We start from the raw sequence: 19296 nt of genomic DNA on the forward strand, positions 1-19296 counted from the left end.
GGCAACATTCAACCACTCCACTACCTGCTGCAACCATGCTTAGTAATTCAGCTTTGTTGCTTAACAATCTTGTTTTGTTTTCCATTATCTTCCTTATAAAAAGATGAAAAAGAAATAATGAAACGGGTTTCTGTTGAAAAATATTACAGACAAACACCACCTTGAAACTAATGACTTTATTAATTAAGCTCGTAATGCTAATTTTGTGGAGACTTTAAGGCGCCTCTAGGTTCTAACCAGAGCTAATTATCTCGAGTTGTGAACCATGCAAGATGATCATTTATTTGTTTATTTCAAAAATACCCCTCTTCTGAGGGCAGTGATTGGAGCACATCACTCATGTTGAGAAGACAGAAGATACCACTTAGGTATTAATTAATAAATAAGGCACTTCCGTGTTTTTCTGAGAGTGCCCTTTTTTAGGGTGTGACACTGTGCCCAAATTGACACTCCCCTACAAACTTCAAAATCAATGTTTCTTTGGTATTCCTCCTGATCAACCCCAGTCATCCAATTTCATGTTCAGAACTCATAAGTCAGAGTACCTTTCTACTTGGACTTCATCATCAGTTTCTGAATCCTTGGGGACGCATGTCAACTAACTCAAACACATTGATTTCTAATGGCTTCTCACCTTCCTGTGCTTATAGTCTTTTACATCCGTGAACACTTCTTAAAGGCTGGAAGCCTGGAAATAACATTAATATTTTTGTGAAATTCTTTTTCTTTTTTTTTTTTAGAATTCTAAATTCTATTTAGGATTAGCCAAAAGATGCATTTTGTTCGAGTTCTACATGTCTCCCACCTATATGGGATTGACTATATGAATCATGTTTGGTTATTCCCTTTTGTTCAGTGTCATTTTCATTGTTAGAGTATGGTGTTCAAATCATTTCTTACCATTCCAATCCAAGTCCTTTTCTGTATGTCCTAATTCTTCTAACCCCTTAAACTTGTAAGTTGTAATGGATCTTTGATTTGTGTGGGTGCTGTAGATAGTCTTATATATGTGACCAGTCAATAATTAAACCTCTTTAATTATTGGAATGGCAATTTCTATCCTACCTGATGGGTGTCCGTCCAGATGGAGTGGTTTTTTTTGCTTGAAATATGGGTTTTGGGACGGGGGTATAAGTATTGGGATTCTACAACCCATACAGGTATAGATAGGATACAGTATTAGGCTAAGCCCAACTCTCTCCAACCCGGATATTGTTGGAATTGGAAAGCATATAAATTTAATAATATTTTGAATTGTATGTGAATGAACATTGATAGTTTATGTGTTTTTTACATGTCTTAATCAAATAATTAGAAATTTTATTATTTGTTCGTATTATTTTACTTATTTATTGCTTATATATAACAAGAAATAATAAGAAATTCTGCGGGTTCTAGACCCAACCTGCCCCTACCCTTGAATGCAAGGAGGCTAGGATCGGGAAGGGTTTTACATTTTTATGTGCGGAGAGGGTTTGGATTCTCAAAATCCAACCCGCTATGGGTTTTAAGGCGGATATGGATTGGGAGGTATAAACATGTGAATAGGATCTAGAATTTACAAAACACTCTCCAAGCCCACCTCGTTGTCATCCCTACATTTTATCACTTATTAGAGATACTCCAAATTAAGTTACTTAATATGACTTCATTTCTAACATATTCTTGAAGTAAATTCCATAATCCTACCTGATTATGGAGTCCACCTAACTTGATTGTAGAATTTTGGGAAGTAAAATTTCCATAGAATGATATCAAACGGCCCTTAAGCTAGAAGAACAAGATCATGTTTTGCTACTGAACCTTCTTCAGCCGCAGCAGATCTATACCCTTATAACTACTTTTATTTTATATCACCAAAGATTGGTTTTGCTTTTCTATGTTACATGTTGCATGCGTGTCTCTAGCGCATTTCTTCTTTAGTTGTGGTTTTCTAATAATTATTATTTACAAAGCTTCCTCTGGTTAGTGTTTTAATTAAAACTCGGCGTGGAGCTTGAACTGTATTCCCCTTTTTTTCGTTAAAAAGTAAAAACTGTTTTTCCTTTAGTTCAGTTTGGAAGGAGTATAAGTGCAAATACATAGAGTGCAAAATCTTGTGTTTTGTTTTATTTTCTTGTATTTGTATCATACACATTTGTATTTTTACTCCTTCGGCTCAGTTTGAAAGAAGTACAAATACAAATATGCATAATATAAATACATACAAAATAATAAAAAACACAAGATTTTACACTCTACAAATTTGCATTTATACTCCTTTCAAACTGAGCCTGGTTCAATGGGTTAGCAGCTTAACCATTCAGGTGAATGTGGGTCAACCAATATAAAAAAATTAAGGCTCAGTACCCAAAAGAGTACTGATACAAATATATATATATATATAGTGCAAATACAGATTATAAAATATTGTCGTCAAAATATGTATAAAATATAAAGCTTTGCACTGTACATATATTTATATTTGTATTTTTTCCAAATTAAGCCAAAAAATAAAAGAAAAAAACGAAATTAAGAATACAATTAGGGTCAATTTGAGTCGGGATTTTGTTAAAATTGAATTGACAAACCCAAAACCTAAACCTGATGCAGTGTCTGTTCTTCTTTGGACCCGACTTGGACACCTAAAAGAAACGGCCAAATGGGTCAATGGTTTTGAATCATCAAGCCAATGCTGGTCTTTCGTAAAAATAATGGGTTGGAGGTTGACCCATTTGGCTTTTTTTTACCCTGTGACCAGGTCTCCGATCCGACTGATGGATTGAAAACAGTCTGCAACCATACAATTCCCTCGATTAATCTTTCAATTTAAGAAGTTTATTTTTAGTACATGGTAGAGTCAATTGTTTACAAAAAAAAAATAATAATAATTTTATAAATTGTATAAAAGAAAAGGAATGTGGAGCTTCCAACGGAATCCATCCATTTCTGCCATATAGACAGACGCTGCAGCCAATTCAGACCCTCCATAAGAGGATTCTTGGACCTTGTATTAGAGTTTCTCCCAATTGAGAATAGCTTTTTTATTTTTAATTTTAATTAATATCTTTTTATCAAAGAAGGTTTATTTTGTACGGTGTATCTGCTGGTCACAGCCACGCGTTGAGAATATTGGTGATATAAAGTACAACTGATGCTCCAGATATACAGCTGGGAATAAACGTGCCATTTGAATTAGGTTGGAATAAAACTTTGATGAATTTCCAGTGGGCCCAAAGCCTAATTCGAGTCAGATATGGTTGAAATTCTTTAAATCGGTAATCTGACTTGTAGCCCTATGTATAAAGGAGAGCACATCTACGGCGATAATGGTCGCATGCAACTCCAATAAAACGTCAATACACCACTCTTTGAAATAAATAAAGAAATAAAGAAAATCGATTTACATCATGCCTTGAATTAATTGTAAAATTTGGCACATTATGTTTTTTTTTTGAACGATTGCAAGATAATGCTACCTTGATTGCAGGAGATGTGAACTCATGTGTCTATTTAAAATTTTAGAGTAAGTCTTTTTTTTTTTTATTCCTTTATGCTGTGTTTGGAAATTATGCAAATATGTAGTGTAAAAGGGTTTATATAAATTGTAAAATTGGGTTAATTTTGCATGACAAATTTATCTTCTTACCAAATAGACTTTTAGCTGTAATGGATGTAAACACAAATTTCAATAAAGTATGTCTTTTTTATCAAAAGGCCAATTGAATGCAAAATTATTTCTTTTTTATTGATGTACTTTTACATCTTATTATCAATGTAAATATGCATTAGAAAATGTGGTTTTTCTCATTTGTCAATGCATAAATATAATGTTTCCAAATATAGGCAAAAGTAAACTAGAGTGCAAATTTACCCTGAACCGGGATTTACACTCCATTTGCATCGTTTCCATACACAGCCTACAAAGACAAATATATAGTGTAAAGCATTGCATTTTATACTATTTTGTATGTATTTACACTGTACATATTTGTATTTACATTCTTTCCAAACTGAGCCTTAGGCTTAGTTTAGAAGGAATACAAATGCAAATATGTAGAGTGCAAAACCTTGTATTTTTATTATTTTTCTTGTATTTATACTGTACATATTTTGTACTCCTTCCAAACTGACCATCAGTACAGGATGATGAGAATTAATAAAGGGTTTCAATTATGATATGGAAAAGATGTAATATCCGAAAAACAACTGACCAAAAAACTAGAATCATAAGCACCATAAGGTACATTGTGTTATTTATCAAAATTCATGAGTGAGTTTTGATTGATCAAAATTGTTTCCATACCATATCTTTTCTGCATCATAGATTTTCCCCTTAATAAGGCTTTTTTCTTTTGAATTCCCAAGTTATTATATTTAAATTTTTTGGGTCAATTAATATGGCAATTCATTTGTTAGTGCTTGTTTGTCTCTTGTTTTGCCTCGGCCGGTTGGATGTGTTGGGTATTGAATTCTGTTTCCTACAAAAAAAAATGTTAGCGTTCTATGCTGGGTTTTATTTCCATGATCGAATGTAGCTCAGCCTCTTATAGCTGTATTGTTCATCCTATAGTTGTATTGTTCATATTTTTAATTAAATAAATGTTCCTGTTAGCCATAAAATTAAGAAAATTTCTTTGGGTCATTTGGGGAAGCTAAACAAATGACCCGGGAGCATATTCCCTTATATAAATATTTAAACTTGAATGTTTATATAACACCACAGAAAAATGGTTGTGTATGTGTTTTTTTGTTTTTTTTTAACCAAAATCAGTAATGCTTCTTGAATTTATGATTTAAAGAATATGTTTTCATATGATTATTTGGTATCAAGTTTCATTAAGTCATATAATATATATACTTCAAAATTATATTTTATTTTTAAAACCATTTTCATGATAATCTCATAAACATGAAACATGAATTGTTTTTTGAAACATAAGGTTCAGTTTTGGAAAATGGACAAACATAAATATGCAGAGCGCAAAACCTTGTATTTTATATTATTGTGTACATGGTTTTAAAAAATGATCTGGAAATGTAACCATTTTGGCCACCGGTTTTTTTGTCAATGGTTCAACCATTCGGTTCAAATGGATGCCTCGTTCTAACAAAAATAATTAAAAATAATTAAAAATAAAAAAAGTCAAAAACCATTGAATAGGTTTACGGGTCGACGGATCGTTGACTGATTCAACGGTGTTTTACTAGGGACTAGGCTTGGGGTAAAACAGAACCAGTTGCCTAGATGGCTCTCGTGCTGAACGGTCCGACCATACGAGTCAACGGCGATTCAAAAACCATGATTTTGTATGCATTTACACTCATATATATTTATATTTATACTCTTTCCAAACTAAGCCTAATGGACTTGTTTTTGCTTCAGAAAAACTGCTACAATATTTGTTATTTTTTTTCTGACAAAAATTTTAAAAAGAACAAATGCAAATGAAAACATTGACCATGTACACACCCCCTACAAGCATAACTAGGTAAAATTGAATAGTTGCAAGAAAAGCACATTCAATTCAATACAAAATATATGACAATAAAAATGTAGTATTTTTTTCGAATTTTTGAACCACAACCAAACTTATCCGATTTTTAACAAAACAAAATTCAAACTGAAATAGAGTTCAAATCAAACGTAAGCTCATAGTCAAGCCAAAATAAGACTATGTCGAGGTTTGACTCTGTTCAGTTCGATTACACTCGGAGAGAATGATAAACTGTAAACTAATAAAATGGGGAGAGAACAACAGATTTCAAGTGAACCATTGATTGAACTAAACTGTTCCTCTCTCTCTCTCTCACTAGTAACACAACCCCAGTTGGCTAGTCCAATGTGCTAGGGTTCTAAATTGCGATTATCTTGGGTTAAATCTCCTTCCTTTGACCATGGTCTGGCCTTGGTAACTGGACCTGTGGATTAGAAAGAGGCCGACTTCAGGCCTAGTTGAGACTGAGCCAAATAAGCCGTTAATAGGGATGGACTCCCCATGCATCTGTCTATATGAGAATGAGAAAACTATTTCAGAATTCAGATGCATGATGAGTTTTAGAAAACAATACAATCATGGTCAAATTTCAAACAAAACCTTTTATCCTAGCCCAAGACCAACAGTTCCCTTCCCTTCCCAATAGAACCATCACCACCTGAGCTCTAGCGACTACGTGCTCCTGCTCCATGCATCACCTCCAGCACATGTCTGAGTCAGATCACTCTTCAGAATCCCATGGATGAAGCCTTCATCTCATGTTTCTTTGGAGCTCGAGCCTGTTAGTAAAAATGGGTTTGCTTGGGCTTGGGCTTTGTGGGGGACCATGATGTCATTCACCTTTTCCATGATAGTGTGGTCCCCTTCTAACCAGCTCGAATTCCCTTGCAGCCTCTAGGTCTAGCCAGTGAACGTACATGGATTCTCTCCAATGAAAATATCTGGCACTTTTAGCCCATTAAATCGAGGGTGTTCAACTGTTCATCATAACCATTGAGTAAGTTGACACTCCTTACCATCAAACCAACTCTGGTTGTTGGCCGTTAGATGATCAGAACTCCTTATCTGGGCTCATGGCTAGTGTTCGTCTCACGTGTAAAAAAACAATAAGAAATTGATATATTGCTGCCCGATTAGATACTAGAAGGGAGGTTAGCACGTGGCATGTGATGGGGGATGTACTTGTTGATGCAATATTATATAGTGAAGCTACGTGCAGGGGATCGAAGGGCTGAGGCCCAATTAAAATCCAAAGTTGAAGCATCTCGAACTGATCAAATATTCTCTCAACCAACCCAAACCGGCGCAAAGCCCAAAACCACTTTCAGCGTACAATGTTTAGTTTTTTGTAATTTTCTTTTCCACTTTGTTGTTTGGGTGTTTCTAGTCAAAGGTCAAAGGGTGAGCAGTGCACGAAGAGGACCCAGCAAAGGCAAAACTTAAGAGGACTCAGCGTGCAAGGCGCACGAGGGGATCCACAGAGATGGACTTTGGGTTAGCCTCACTCACATGGCCCATTTCTTTCTATATGTTTGGCCTTTTCAAGGACTGAAATCACATGGCAGATGGCACCCCTTTTGGGGAGGCTTTGCTACTTTGTGCTGCCTCTGTTCCCACTTGAAGCACCGAAAGGAATGAAGGTGGACGCACTTTCACCGACTTTATCTTTGCTAGTGTTTCACCCATCAACTCTCTAAGAGTGCCACCCTGACTCACTCCATGAGTGGTTTTGATCCACTAATTGTATGATGTTATATGTTTGGATCCATTTAGATCAAATTCCAATGCTTCCTCTCTCTATCTCAGAGCTCTAAACCAAGTTCAAATTTGATCAGATTGAATACAAAAATGCTCAGTTGTGTCCCATTCTTCAAACTGATGAGTAACTTGATGCAAGTTTGAGAAAGCATCAAATGATCTAAATTCTTTTTGCATGGAATTCAGAGATACTCAAACCAAATTGGTTTTTATGTTGGATTGGATATTAATCAATTTTGGTTGATGAAGTTGACAAAGGACTAGTCCAATCAAAAGTGGATCTATTCGTGATCCATATCCAGGTTAATTTGATTGGATTAGGAGGAGAAAGAGAGAGAAACTGTTATGCCAAGAGGTTGGGCTCAATACAAGTAGGGTTGCAACTGGGTACCCAACTTTCACGGTTCCACCCCCAGATCCTAGTTTGACTCAACCCAAAACCCAATTTGGGTCAGGCTAACCCGACCCAAACCTGACACCCAACTAAGGTTTTGATATACCTAACACAGTAGGGTTGGATCAAGGTATGACTACCATTTAACACGACCCAGGACCCAGATCCATTGACAGACCTATAACTTGGCACTAGGTGCAGATCAAGGAACTGGAGCCCAAGTACCCAACGCTGATTATTCATACAGAAGAGATAGTCTGGTCCATAAATTAGGTAGAACAGATAATTAGGTAGAACAGATAATCAGAACTACGTCTTAGTATACCATACCCACTGCAACAGATGAATAGTGTAACCCTGGTCTTGACCTGCTGCGTAAAAACAACTCAATGTCAAGCAATCACCATGTGGACTGTGGAGAGTTAAGGAGCTACCAAGCCATTTACCATGCAAGAATAGTTAAGGTCAGAGATGCTGCTACATCACAATGGGGCTCAATCAAAGTGGAATGGCATAATAACATTCATATTGCTAAATGGATGAAGCTTCATTTGGATTTTGGCAGTTGACTGCTGACTCTAATGGATGGAATGGTAACAGGGAGTCAGTGATACCTGAAACAGATCGAGGCATCCTTGAACCAAAATGAAAAGAAAGCTACTGGCAAGATTTACTTGTGCAATCAACAGAACAGTGGTCACCTTGATGCCAAAAATGGCCATTGGAGGAGAGTTTTGTTCTCTGTAGATGTGCCAGAGAAGGAGGAGGGGAGCGGGGGATGTCTCAAATGAAAAACTAGGCTAATCACAACATTGATCAAAATGATGGAACTAACTGTTTTTATCTGATTTCATCCAAGATACCACAGCATCAATTAAGATAAAGGAACCAACTACTCTAATCTGATTTCCTTGGGCAATTGCAATGGTAAGGCCACTATATTCTCACAAAATGCAACAATACACATGGGACCATTGCCCTCAAGAATTTATGAACCTTGAACTCCTCTCATAACACCGATGGCCCAGTAATCGAGATGGTTGCATGGCCTTTCCCTCCATTTAGGAATTAGATGGTGCAGGATCAAACCCAGGAACACACAAGCTCTCCATGACCTTTCACCATTGCAGACACCCTGGTCCAAACCAATTTTGAATCAACAATCTACATGTTCATGTTCACAGTCCTCTGCAAGAACACCCTTTTTTTTTGCATCCATCTTTATCCTTTTCTTTTTTAGGAAATTCTATCATTAGGTGAAGAGAAGTCATACATTAACTAAATGGTCTGAAAAGACAAATACACAGCTAAACAAAAGTAGCAGAGAAGAATCAAAGAAAGATGACCACAGATATCGCATTCAACAGAGAGGAATGGGGGAACAGGATTCATGCAAGCCAACACCATATAACTGGGACAAGGCTTAATAACTTGAGATGAGTAGTTATATTAATGACTAATGTCGAACAAGAAGTTTTAACACTGCTTTTTCGGTTAAACCACTCAGTTCAATGGTCCTTTTCCACAATTTTGATTCAGTACATGGAATGAGCTGTTAAAGGTTCCAGTTACAGTTATAGTTCAACGTAGCCCAACCCTACATACTGAATTCTAAAAGGTTCAATTAGAAGATTAAATTCTTAACAAAAACCAACCTTGCTTCAAGCATTGTGTGCAAAAAACATGATGGACTATTGCCCTTTTGCTAGCATAATTGAATGGTTTTGATTTGTAATAAAAGCCTTTTTTTATAGGTAATTTGGCCTCATCAGAAATCAGGTGAGCCACCCACAAGTAAGACATTTTTGGTTTCAACTTTCAAGCATCCAAAACCCTATAAGGGCATTTGTTTATTTATTTTGGTATTTCCTGCGTTCCTTTGAAGTTAACAGCAGAATTGGGATGTTTTAAGGATCAGGACAAACTGAGTGGAGTTTTAAGGATTTTTCCCAAAATTTTATTTCATATTTTTAACAGACAACTATTAATTGAGAGAGAGAGAGAGAGAGAGAGGGCCTTTTAGTCAAAAGAGCGAAACGGATAGGAGAATTTGAACGCTCGGCCACAAAGCCCCTCCCGACCATAACAGTCGAACGTGGGATAAAGAGAGAAAAAGTAAACGGATGATCTGCTGAATACCTCTCATATGGCTGCCACCAATACCTTCTTTCCTCTCATCCCCTCACTAAAACAAAGTGTTCCCTCCCTTAATCCATGGAATTCCTGCAAACACATTTCGAGTTCTGTCACTTTTCACTCCATCTCAAATTTGAACCAAAGGCACGATGTTGCAGTCTCAGTCGCCTTTAATCCATCTGGGAATTACGACCTTTCATTGTACGATGACGAAGATGGTAAAAGCTTTCTCTCTTTTTCTCAACAACTTTTTTCCGAGTTTCTGGTTTAATATTTGCCTTCTGAAATATAAATGCGCAATTCAGTTCAGTCTATTCATTATTTTGTTTTATTTCATAACATCCTGAACTTTATGTAATCGGGCCAGTGAACAACTAGGTTGATTCAATTTTATAAAATGATTAAAACAGTGTTCCCCAGTTTGAGTTTGATATAGCTCTGTGCAAGCCGAATATAAATCAAGCAAGTAACTATAAATTTAGAATTTCATAGGTCTGAAGCTGGGTCGGGTTACTAGGCTTACACAGAATTGTAATAGATCCAATAACAATGTCAGATGACACAGAAGATAAAGGGTCACTGAGACTCGTATTAGAACCCGTGAATTTTACTAGATTTAACTATATTGAACTTTGGTTGTCAGATACTCCGAAGGTGGAACCCCCAATGCCTCCCACAGAAGGGCGTTTTGATGTAGTTATAGACAATGATATTATTCAGCGTCTCAACATATCACCAGTAATTAGCTCACTTTCATCAGGTAAGTAAGCATCCGTTTGTGACTTTTGACTCTGTGAGGCTTCAGACCAAGAATCTGAACTCTTTATGATCACTGAAAACTGTTTTTACAACTTTACATATTTTAAACTCTTATAATGGAATTTCCAAGAATTCCACCTGGAAAATGCCTGCAGATGGTGTCTTTGCAGAGCCAAAAGAGCTTCTTGAACGGAAAGTTGGTTTTACCATAAATTATACAAGAGAGGATCCATATGATCCTCGTGAACTATCTGAATTCCCAGATATAAGACTATGGTTTGTGAGGCTTGATGCTTCTTATCCATGGTTGCCTGTTGTATTGGACTGGCGAGCCGGAGAGCTTGCTCGCTATGCAGCCATGTTGGTTCCTCACCAGGTACTGAATTACTGATTAAGTCAATTAACTTATTTGTTTGTTAGACAATTCATTAGATTTCTAAAGTCCCAAGTTTCTTTTGGCAGATGAGCATGAGAATGGGTGTTGTATTCAACCCAGAGGCATTGGAATTGTTTGCAATGAAGAAAGCTTTTATTGTGTACTCTTGGTTGAAGCAACATAAAATTCCAAAGTCCAAGTTGAAGACAAGGGACATGGCTAGAATGCTTGGATTTGGTATAGGGGATGAATTGTTTGATCTGATTGATGCACACCCCATTTCTCCATCATAAGCTGAGAATTTCTGTAGTTCCAATATGTGGGACCTTGCATGGATATCCAATTCCCAGCAAATTTGTGAAGTTCGTAAGTACTGGCATTGAGGACATTGAATTTGAGAAACATCCATAAGATGCAACAAGAAAGTTAGAGTGGAAGGACAACAGAGAAGTGAATGCAATCCTTTTCAATAACAAGTAGAATGTTTTGATGACTGAAGTATTGTATTGCTCTTCACACTCCAAAAAAAAAAGGCAAAACAAAAGAAGAATAGGTATCATTTTGTTTGACAGAGTATAATATACTTTGCTATTCTTTCTTGAATTCTTAACTACAAAAGAATTCATGTATGTTTTACAATAAATATATCTCGTTTAAATGAAAGATAAGATTATAGGAAGATGAGGATTTCTCTTTGTTCCTCTCTTTTCCTTATAATTAAAGGGCTTCAGCAACATTAAGACACCATTGGGAATATAGCAATTCAATAACCTATAACTCATCTGCATTGTAACAGTACCATAATATTACAGTTGATGGATCAAACTGAACCAAACATTCAACTATAGACATATAACCAAATATCTGTAATGGATATAAGATTGAATCTGTACATATCAACCTTTTGTTTTTTAAATTATATGAATGTATGATAGGCCTTTCATAGATCCAAAGTTGTTATCTCACAACAACCCAGAAAGGCTATTGCATAAATGCTATTTTAATTGCTGTTTCTGTACTTACAACTTTATCTTTTCAATGTTAAGTAACTAAAGATGCTTCATAATCATGAGGACTAGAACTTAAGGTGGGTGTTCTGTTGCTATGCATATCCATCTTACCCAGAATACTTCAATCTTCAACAGGCAATCTGAAAATGCACATAACCATGATTATTTACCACTAGAAGATAAGGAAACAATGAAATATAAGATTAGGTCAAAACAATAAATTCTTATGAGATGAAAACCTTCTGTTAAAAGGGAAGAGGTTGTGATGTAGAAGATGGAAAAGCTTGTGGACTATGAGCTTCTGAATATGTCAGATTCAAAGGTAATTAAACCAGTGGATTTGCATACAGGACATAGATTTTTGCATCTCAACCACTGTGTGATACAAGTAGTATGGAAATCATGGCCACATTCCAGGTTTCCCAACTCATCCTCCCCCGTGTATTCCTCCTGTTTTTAAAGCAAAACATTTTCACATTTCATTTCCAAAGTAATGGAGATTAACACTTCCATGAAAAGTACTCAGAAGGACCAACTACCTGGCAAATACTGCAAGCTTCTTTTGGACCATCAATTTCTGAGAATTTAATGTATCTACTTTTTTTAAGATGATTCATGATGGCTTCTTCAGAAAGTCCTGTATTTACATTCCCTATGTGCTCCTCCAAAGCCAATAATTCCTATGAAGATCAGTGATGGCAGAATGTAAGAAATAAAAACAGAACATATTCAACTATGTAGGAAAGGTTCATAGGATCACCTCATACGACATGTTATCCACATCTAGCCTCATATCTCCATAGTGGTCATGCAAATTTTCTATATCAAACAGGGGTGACTGGCTAAGAAGCAAAGTGTCCTGCTCATGTTATCAATGTATAATTGTAAGAAAATTGGAACAGATAGAATTATTAAATGTTACGACTCTTGAATTATTAAGAGTATATTGAACTACGCATGGAGGGAGTAAGCGCCAATATGCACCAACAAAACATCAGCATCAGAAAAAGAAATAAATATCTGTGCAATTTGTCCAGGTTGGGCCAGGTTGAAGTAAACCATAGGCAAGGGTATCTCAACCAAATCTGGCCAAACCTGAGCCCCAACCCGATGACCAGTTCTTAGAATGTATAACTCTAAGCCAACCTGGTTAACTTGGCTTTCATAATCAGATATAGTCGCTTTAGCTCAATAAATGCATGACAAAATCCTGAATTAATTACCTTTTTTTGTTCAGAAACACAGAATTTCATTATAAAAGTTGACTGGTATTATATTAATTACCATTTTTTTTTTGTTCAGAATTTCAATGTGTAATTGTAAGCAAAGTGTCCTATTATAAAAGTTGACTGATATTACCCAAACTTTAATGGTACTTAAGGATTAGGTATATAATAGTGCATACATGTATAGAGTCAGGTTCAGGTTTGGTCAAGTTTCTTTAGGCCTCAACCCTAACCCAGCCATCCAAAATGAGGTTCGATTCAACCCTATTTTTTCCAATCTGATATTTGAAAATTTCAACTTAACTGGCCAAAAACCGGGTTGGGTCAGTAGGGTTTAAGGTTCACCGGTGCCATGTCGCACCCCTGACATACAATAAACATTTGACAATTGCTATGTTGTTTAGTGTTTGATTCTTCTTCCCCAAATGTAGGTTAAATTGGTTTTACATTCTCATATTATAGCACCAAATTATTCTTTGCATGCAAGGAATACAAAAGGCTCAGAGTAGAGCAATAAAAGGCCCAGTCTCTTTCCCATTTACAACATATTGCCAAGACAAGGATGGATGATAATCTTCAGGGGAAATGGTTATTCCAGTTGCCAGTACTGTTTATTTTAATTAATGACACTGTAAGACCATCTCTAATTTACTCGTTTTAAATGTGAAACTTTTACTTTAGTTATTTCTTTAAGGTAAGAAAATATCTGAATAAAAAAATCCAAATCATATGATTTGTCAGGGAGGATGTCACTTATATATATTTCTTAAATTGAAATTAGGGTAAATTACAAATAGGTACCCTGTACTTTGGGGGTAGTGACAGATAGGTACCCTGAACTTTCAATTGCAACACTGAGTATCCTGTCAGTTAAACATTAGTATTCTGTCAGTTACATCTATCCATTAGTATTCTGAACTTTCAATTGCACTTACTTCTATCCATTAGTATTCTGTCAGTTAAACATTACATAATATCAAAAAATACGTTTTTCATGTATTTCTGAGATCATTTTGGATGTATTCCGTCAATTCCCCATTTCGAGTTTCTACCACTACTGAATTAATTTCGTCAACTTCTTGGTTCTGAGTTTGAATTACTTTGGATGCAGTTTCTATTTCACTATGCTGAAATCATTCACTTCACTTGTAAGGCTAATACTTACCCAAAGTGAGACTGATAAATCTTTGTAGGTCTTCACTAACCTTCCTCCATTCCTCTACATTCAAATTTTCCACCTCCATTTGTTGGTCATTTTCCACTTCCCATATAGTAGCCATATCATCCCACCAAGCTAACTAATCAATCCATCATGATCTAAAGATTCTTGATCCTTAACAGAAGCCCCATTCTGCACTAGTATATCAACCTCATTTGCACCCACACTTGCTTCCTTACCAGTATTTTCTTGATCATTGTTTCTCAACTTCGTCTTCCTTGACATCTTCGCTATTTTGAATCTCTTTCCAATCAACAAACTCCATAGAAGCATTTTGACGAGCACCCATAGTCAAAACGTTATAGCCATCTTAGACCATTTCATTTCAGTATGATTTTCCTTGTGGCCCATATTTGTTTCCATTGTGTAGTTTGCAACCAAAGGTGAATTCGCCTCTATAACAATACCTACATCATCGCGAGTGTCCACATGAATTATTGATCTTCCCTCTATGTTATGCACTTTAGATTCAACGACACCTGTAGGCTAGAAGACTTTAGAGGCCTTTTTTGCCTCCTCTTCTTCTTCTTCTTCTTCTTCTTCTTCTTCACTATGCCTAAATTGGCTATACAATTATTACATTACAGACATGTAGGATTAGTACATCACACTAGAAGTGGTAGTCAATGCATCCTAGCAGCCCCATGAAGCACAAAGTAATGTAACTAGATCTGTTGTAGTAGTTGTATACCCTTTCTGAACAGAATATAGGGTGGGTGTATGTATGTGTGGCATGTGGGAGCTCCATGCTACATACAATTTGGCAAAGTACAGAGCCAAATGAGTTTAGTGCCTTGAAGACCTTAGTGGATTTAGTAGAGATAATGAAAACACCATTCTCATTGATGTGCCATTTTCTAGGCTCCCTGATTAGAATTTAGCTACTACCAGTCCTAGATGATCCAAATTTGATGAGATGGATATTTATGTGGGTACATTTCCTTTCCTGCAGCATGCATGGTTATCCCGCAGGGCCACAATATTCTAAAGTATATTTCCTGTATAACATGCCTCTAGAATTTATAGTTAATAAAAATACAAAAGAGAATGAATGTACTTGGTAGAGAATATTTGATGACATAAGAGGCATTAACTCCAAACCTCAGATGAAAGCATGAATTGTCTATGACCACTAGCTGTTATCCTCCTTAACAAAGCTGAAGCTTCTAACAAGTCATTAGCCAATCTATGCATAAAGACCACTGACTGCACATATCGTTGTGTCAAAAGATCAACATCATTCTGTAACCCAACTTCTTCATCTGTGGAAGAGGCAGCTTGCCCATATTGAAGAGGAGTATTTCTACTCTGGGAGGCATATCCAGTATCAGCAAGCAAGGGAGTCTGGACCACAACAGATGGCCCACGAGGGATTCGAGAAAGACTAACATGGTGGCAAATAATATAGTTGAAAGATGATGGTGGTAGTCGAATTCCTGAGTTTGATACAAAATGAGAACCAGAAAAGATGCTTCCAATATGCTTAATTATATTTGATAATGTAAGATGTGAGACTTCTAGGGTGCCTTCAGTCAATCTCCTTGAATGGGCCTTTGATAATGAAATCCGTTCCCTTCTGTAAATGGATACAGCATTTGATGAAATAATGACCATTGAACTATTTTCCGAGCATGATCTGACAGACAACATATTTTGTTCATAATTTAATCTATTGCCTGAATTTTCTTGCTGTGAACTTGTGTTGGGTATGTCTGATGTTTGGTCAACTATGAGTGACCTTCCAATTAGGGATGACCATGTCTGCATAACACAAATATAAAGTAGCAAGCCAAAAGTCAGTGGAAAGACTCAATGAAGTAAAAATAATTAATTAATTAATTTTATTATAAATATCTTGGTGTCTAGTGATAGTGAAGGGATATATATATATATATATATATATATATATATATATATATATATATATATATATATATATATATATATATATATATATATATATTATAATTTTGTAGTAATTACAGTATAATTTTGTAGAAAATAAAAAAGGAAATTGATCAAAGCTATTTAGGGAATTAAAGGATAAAAAGTGGAGAATTTGGCTTCGATCAGTGCATGTCAGTGCTCACACCGTTCAAACAGCTATGATTAATAGTTGGGGAATTAAGAGACCGGATCCGCTCCTCACACAGGGCGCCTCACACCAACCTCACAGACACATCCCACCATGCATTCGGAGCATTTAATGCACTTATACACGTTATTATTGATAAAAGATGTTCTCAATGCATGATGAGATGTGCATGTGAGGTGCCCTGTTAGTAGGGGAGACCTATGATTAATAGTTGGAATGGTCCATTTCTAAGGTTTGAGGAGGTTGAAATCGAGGAGGTAGTGTTTGACATGGTTGAGGATAGAGTTCCTGGCTTAATGGATTTCTCATGTTACTATGCCAAATCTATTGGAGGTATTTGATGATTTTTACCAAGCAGGGCTTAAGGCAAGGATGCCCACTTGTCCCTATTACTATTCACTTCAGTTGCTGAAATTCTTAATTAGTAATTTCATTGAGAAAGCTAAGGATATGAACATAGTAAAACGGTTTGGCATTGGAAAGTATGAAGTCCAGGTTTTTAACCCCCCAACTTGTAGGTAGGGATGTCAATGGGTTGGGTTAAACGGTACACCTGATTAGGTTCAGCCATATTCGGGTTCAGAATTAGGTTAGAGCTTTGATTCTTCAACCCATGGGGTTCAGATTTTAGTTGACCCAGACCCACCAGGCCAGGTTATGGTACTCCTGCATATATACAGGATATTTTTATAATTTTTTAACTCCTAATTCTATAGCCTTAACATTTAAATTTTTTTTTCATGTTGATTTTGGTTTTATTCTTTTTTTTAATGGAAAAAGTGACACCTTAAAACCAATAAAACAAATTCCAGTTCCAACTTAAATTAATGAATTTTAGATTTTCGGAATGTGTTATAAAAAATACAATTGAACAGTTGTGGGTTGGGTCGGGTCGGTATCAGGTCACCTGAGGCCAGCTTAGGGTTGAAACAAATCCGTATTGAACCCGATAACACTAGTGTATTTTTCGACACCATGAAGGAGAATCTTGGACCTCTTTTCTAATTAATGTTAAGTGGATTTTAAGAAACAAGTAGACAAAAATTTGTGAAAATAACAAATAATGACTCACATAATCAGATTCACATATGGTGAAAGACTTGTCAGGTTCAACATAAAGCAACGTTAGCCCATCATTTCCTCGAAATAAACCCAATATTCCACCCAGTGGCTGATCAGGAACAACTTCAGATTTCTTTGGCTCACTAGACTCACAATTGTTGCCATGAGAGCAGCTTGGAATGTTGGTACTTTCTTCAATTCTTCCACGTCTACATGTAAAACAAATACACAATTTATGCAATTGAATCCAATTCCTCATCCAATGCAAAAAACAATAATAATATCGAAAAAATAAAATGAAAAAAAAAAAATGGACTTGGACCTGTTCGTGTGCAAGGTAGCCCAAAGAGCACCACACCTAACCTGACCCATTCTTAAATTTTAGGTCTATACGCTCGAGCTCGGGCTTTCTTAAATAAGCTTGGCCCAAGCCCCACAATATTACATATAATAAAAATATATATTGATAATATATAATATATTAGTTTATTAAATTATAATCAAATTAATATAATGTTAGTTTACTAAATTACACATAAGTAGGACTTTTTATGTTCAGGCCGGGCTTTGGGTTTGGGCCTAGGATTGAGGCTTTATATAAAGAAGGGTTGGGCTCAGGCTCAAGATATGGTCAGGTCTAATTTGGGTTCAAGCGTGAACATTTTCAATTAATAATGAGGCAAAGCCCTACCCAACCAGCGATCAACAACAATATTTTCGTACCACCATTGACCCGGATGGTTGGACCATTTGGCTTGGGAACCATCCAGGCAACCAGTTCCGTTTTACTCCAAATTCAGTCCTTCACCAAAAACCATTGAATTGGTCAATGACCCGTTGACCTGAATAGTTGAACTGTCAAGCCGTTTGATCAATTCAATGATTTTTTGGTCTTTTTATTTTAATTATTTTTAATTTTATAATTTTTTTGTCATAACGTATCATCCGTTTGAACCCAATAGTCAAACCGTCAACCCAAAAACTGATGGTCAGAACGCAGTTTTTAAAGCATTGATCAACGGGTCTAATTGTGCTTGCTTGGAATGTTGCTTTTTAGATAAATTTCTTGTAGATAATCAAATAGTCTCACATTTGAGCATAATAATCAAGTTGACTACAATACAAAAATTCTGTCCAACCACTCATAAATTGGTTCCTACTCTGAATTTGGGAAACTGAAAGCAAATAATTTGGAAAACAAAACAAAATTCACCTGACCTATACTGAGCAATATGCTCTAAGGGAAGCACTGAATTCTGTACTACTTTGACTTGAAAGCGTGGAAAATAAAATACAGAAGCATCACAATTTCTATGTCTGTAATTTTGTTTCAACACAATTCTTTTCAAAATGCTCCAGAAATGAAAGTCCAATAATAAGACGCATCTGTGTTCTTTCAGGGATATCAAACTAATGGGCTTATCAAAAACTAACATACCTGAATCGCTTCGGAGGATTCTTTCGAGGTGGCATCTGAGGAGAAGGTTAGGATTCTATTACAGAGATGAATGTGAAGAACAAAGGAATGAGTTGACGATAGAAATGGACTTGTTTAAAAAACAGAGCAAGTTTTATCGTGTGTGAATCAAATTCAATATAAGAGGGAATTTAGTTGTAGTTTGTTGGGGTTTAGCGGTTATAGTTGCGACGGCTTTGCTTTGTAACGGAAATTGGGAATTGAGTGATTTGTATGCAGTGTTTTAAAATTCAAGCCCGAGGCTAAATCATTTTTGTCTTTTTTATGTCTTTCTCTACCTTTTTCTTCAAACCAAACATAAACTAAA

General features: G+C 35.9%; 2 protein-coding genes across 2 annotated transcripts; one reads left to right on the forward strand and one right to left on the reverse strand.

Moving 5' to 3' along the window:
• The first annotated feature begins 9522 nt into the window (after window positions 1-9522).
• On the forward strand, window positions 9523-11579 carry LOC148869544 (protein CHLORORESPIRATORY REDUCTION 6, chloroplastic-like). Its single transcript, XM_088967542.1, has 4 exons — window positions 9523-9983; window positions 10409-10525; window positions 10680-10900; window positions 10987-11579. The coding sequence occupies exons 1-4, from the start codon at window positions 9776-9778 to the stop codon at window positions 11191-11193; spliced, it is 753 nt and encodes a 250-aa protein (XP_088823668.1). The 5' UTR covers window positions 9523-9775; the 3' UTR covers window positions 11194-11579.
• A 112-nt stretch (window positions 11580-11691) lies between these two features.
• On the reverse strand, window positions 11692-19066 carry LOC148869545 (E3 ubiquitin-protein ligase MBR2-like). The gene is made up of 7 exons (XM_088967541.1): window positions 18951-19066; window positions 17523-17721; window positions 15457-16116; window positions 12671-12769; window positions 12450-12590; window positions 12150-12360; window positions 11692-12050 (listed from the first exon to the last, which is right to left on the reverse strand). The coding sequence occupies exons 1-6, from the start codon at window positions 18983-18985 to the stop codon at window positions 12202-12204; spliced, it is 1293 nt and encodes a 430-aa protein (XP_088823667.1). The 5' UTR covers window positions 18986-19066; the 3' UTR covers window positions 11692-12050; window positions 12150-12201.
• Between the last annotated feature and the right edge of the window lie 230 nt (window positions 19067-19296).

Source organism: Nelumbo lutea, chromosome 2, assembly GCF_056320005.1.
Source record: "Nelumbo lutea isolate HS-2025 chromosome 2, American lotus-T2T, whole genome shotgun sequence".
NCBI classification, from domain to species: domain Eukaryota; kingdom Viridiplantae; phylum Streptophyta; class Magnoliopsida; order Proteales; family Nelumbonaceae; genus Nelumbo; species Nelumbo lutea.

Coding starts and splice junctions, on each gene's coding strand:
- LOC148869544 (XM_088967542.1), top strand. CDS start 9,776: ATGGCTGCCACCAATACCTTCTTTCCTCTCATCCCCTCACTAAAACAA. Junction 9,984..10,408: donor ATTGTACGATGACGAAGATG/GTAAAAGCTTTC, acceptor TTTGGTTGTCAG/ATACTCCGAAGGTGGAACCC. Junction 10,901..10,986: donor CCATGTTGGTTCCTCACCAG/GTACTGAATTAC, acceptor TTCTTTTGGCAG/ATGAGCATGAGAATGGGTGT.
- LOC148869545 (XM_088967541.1), bottom strand. CDS start 18,985: ATGCCACCTCGAAAGAATCCTCCGAAGCGATTCAG. Junction 17,722..18,950: donor AATCCTCCGAAGCGATTCAG/GTATGTTAGTTT, acceptor TTTTACATGTAG/ACGTGGAAGAATTGAAGAAA. Junction 12,361..12,449: donor AAGCTTGCAGTATTTGCCAG/GTAGTTGGTCCT, acceptor CTTTAAAAACAG/GAGGAATACACGGGGGAGGA.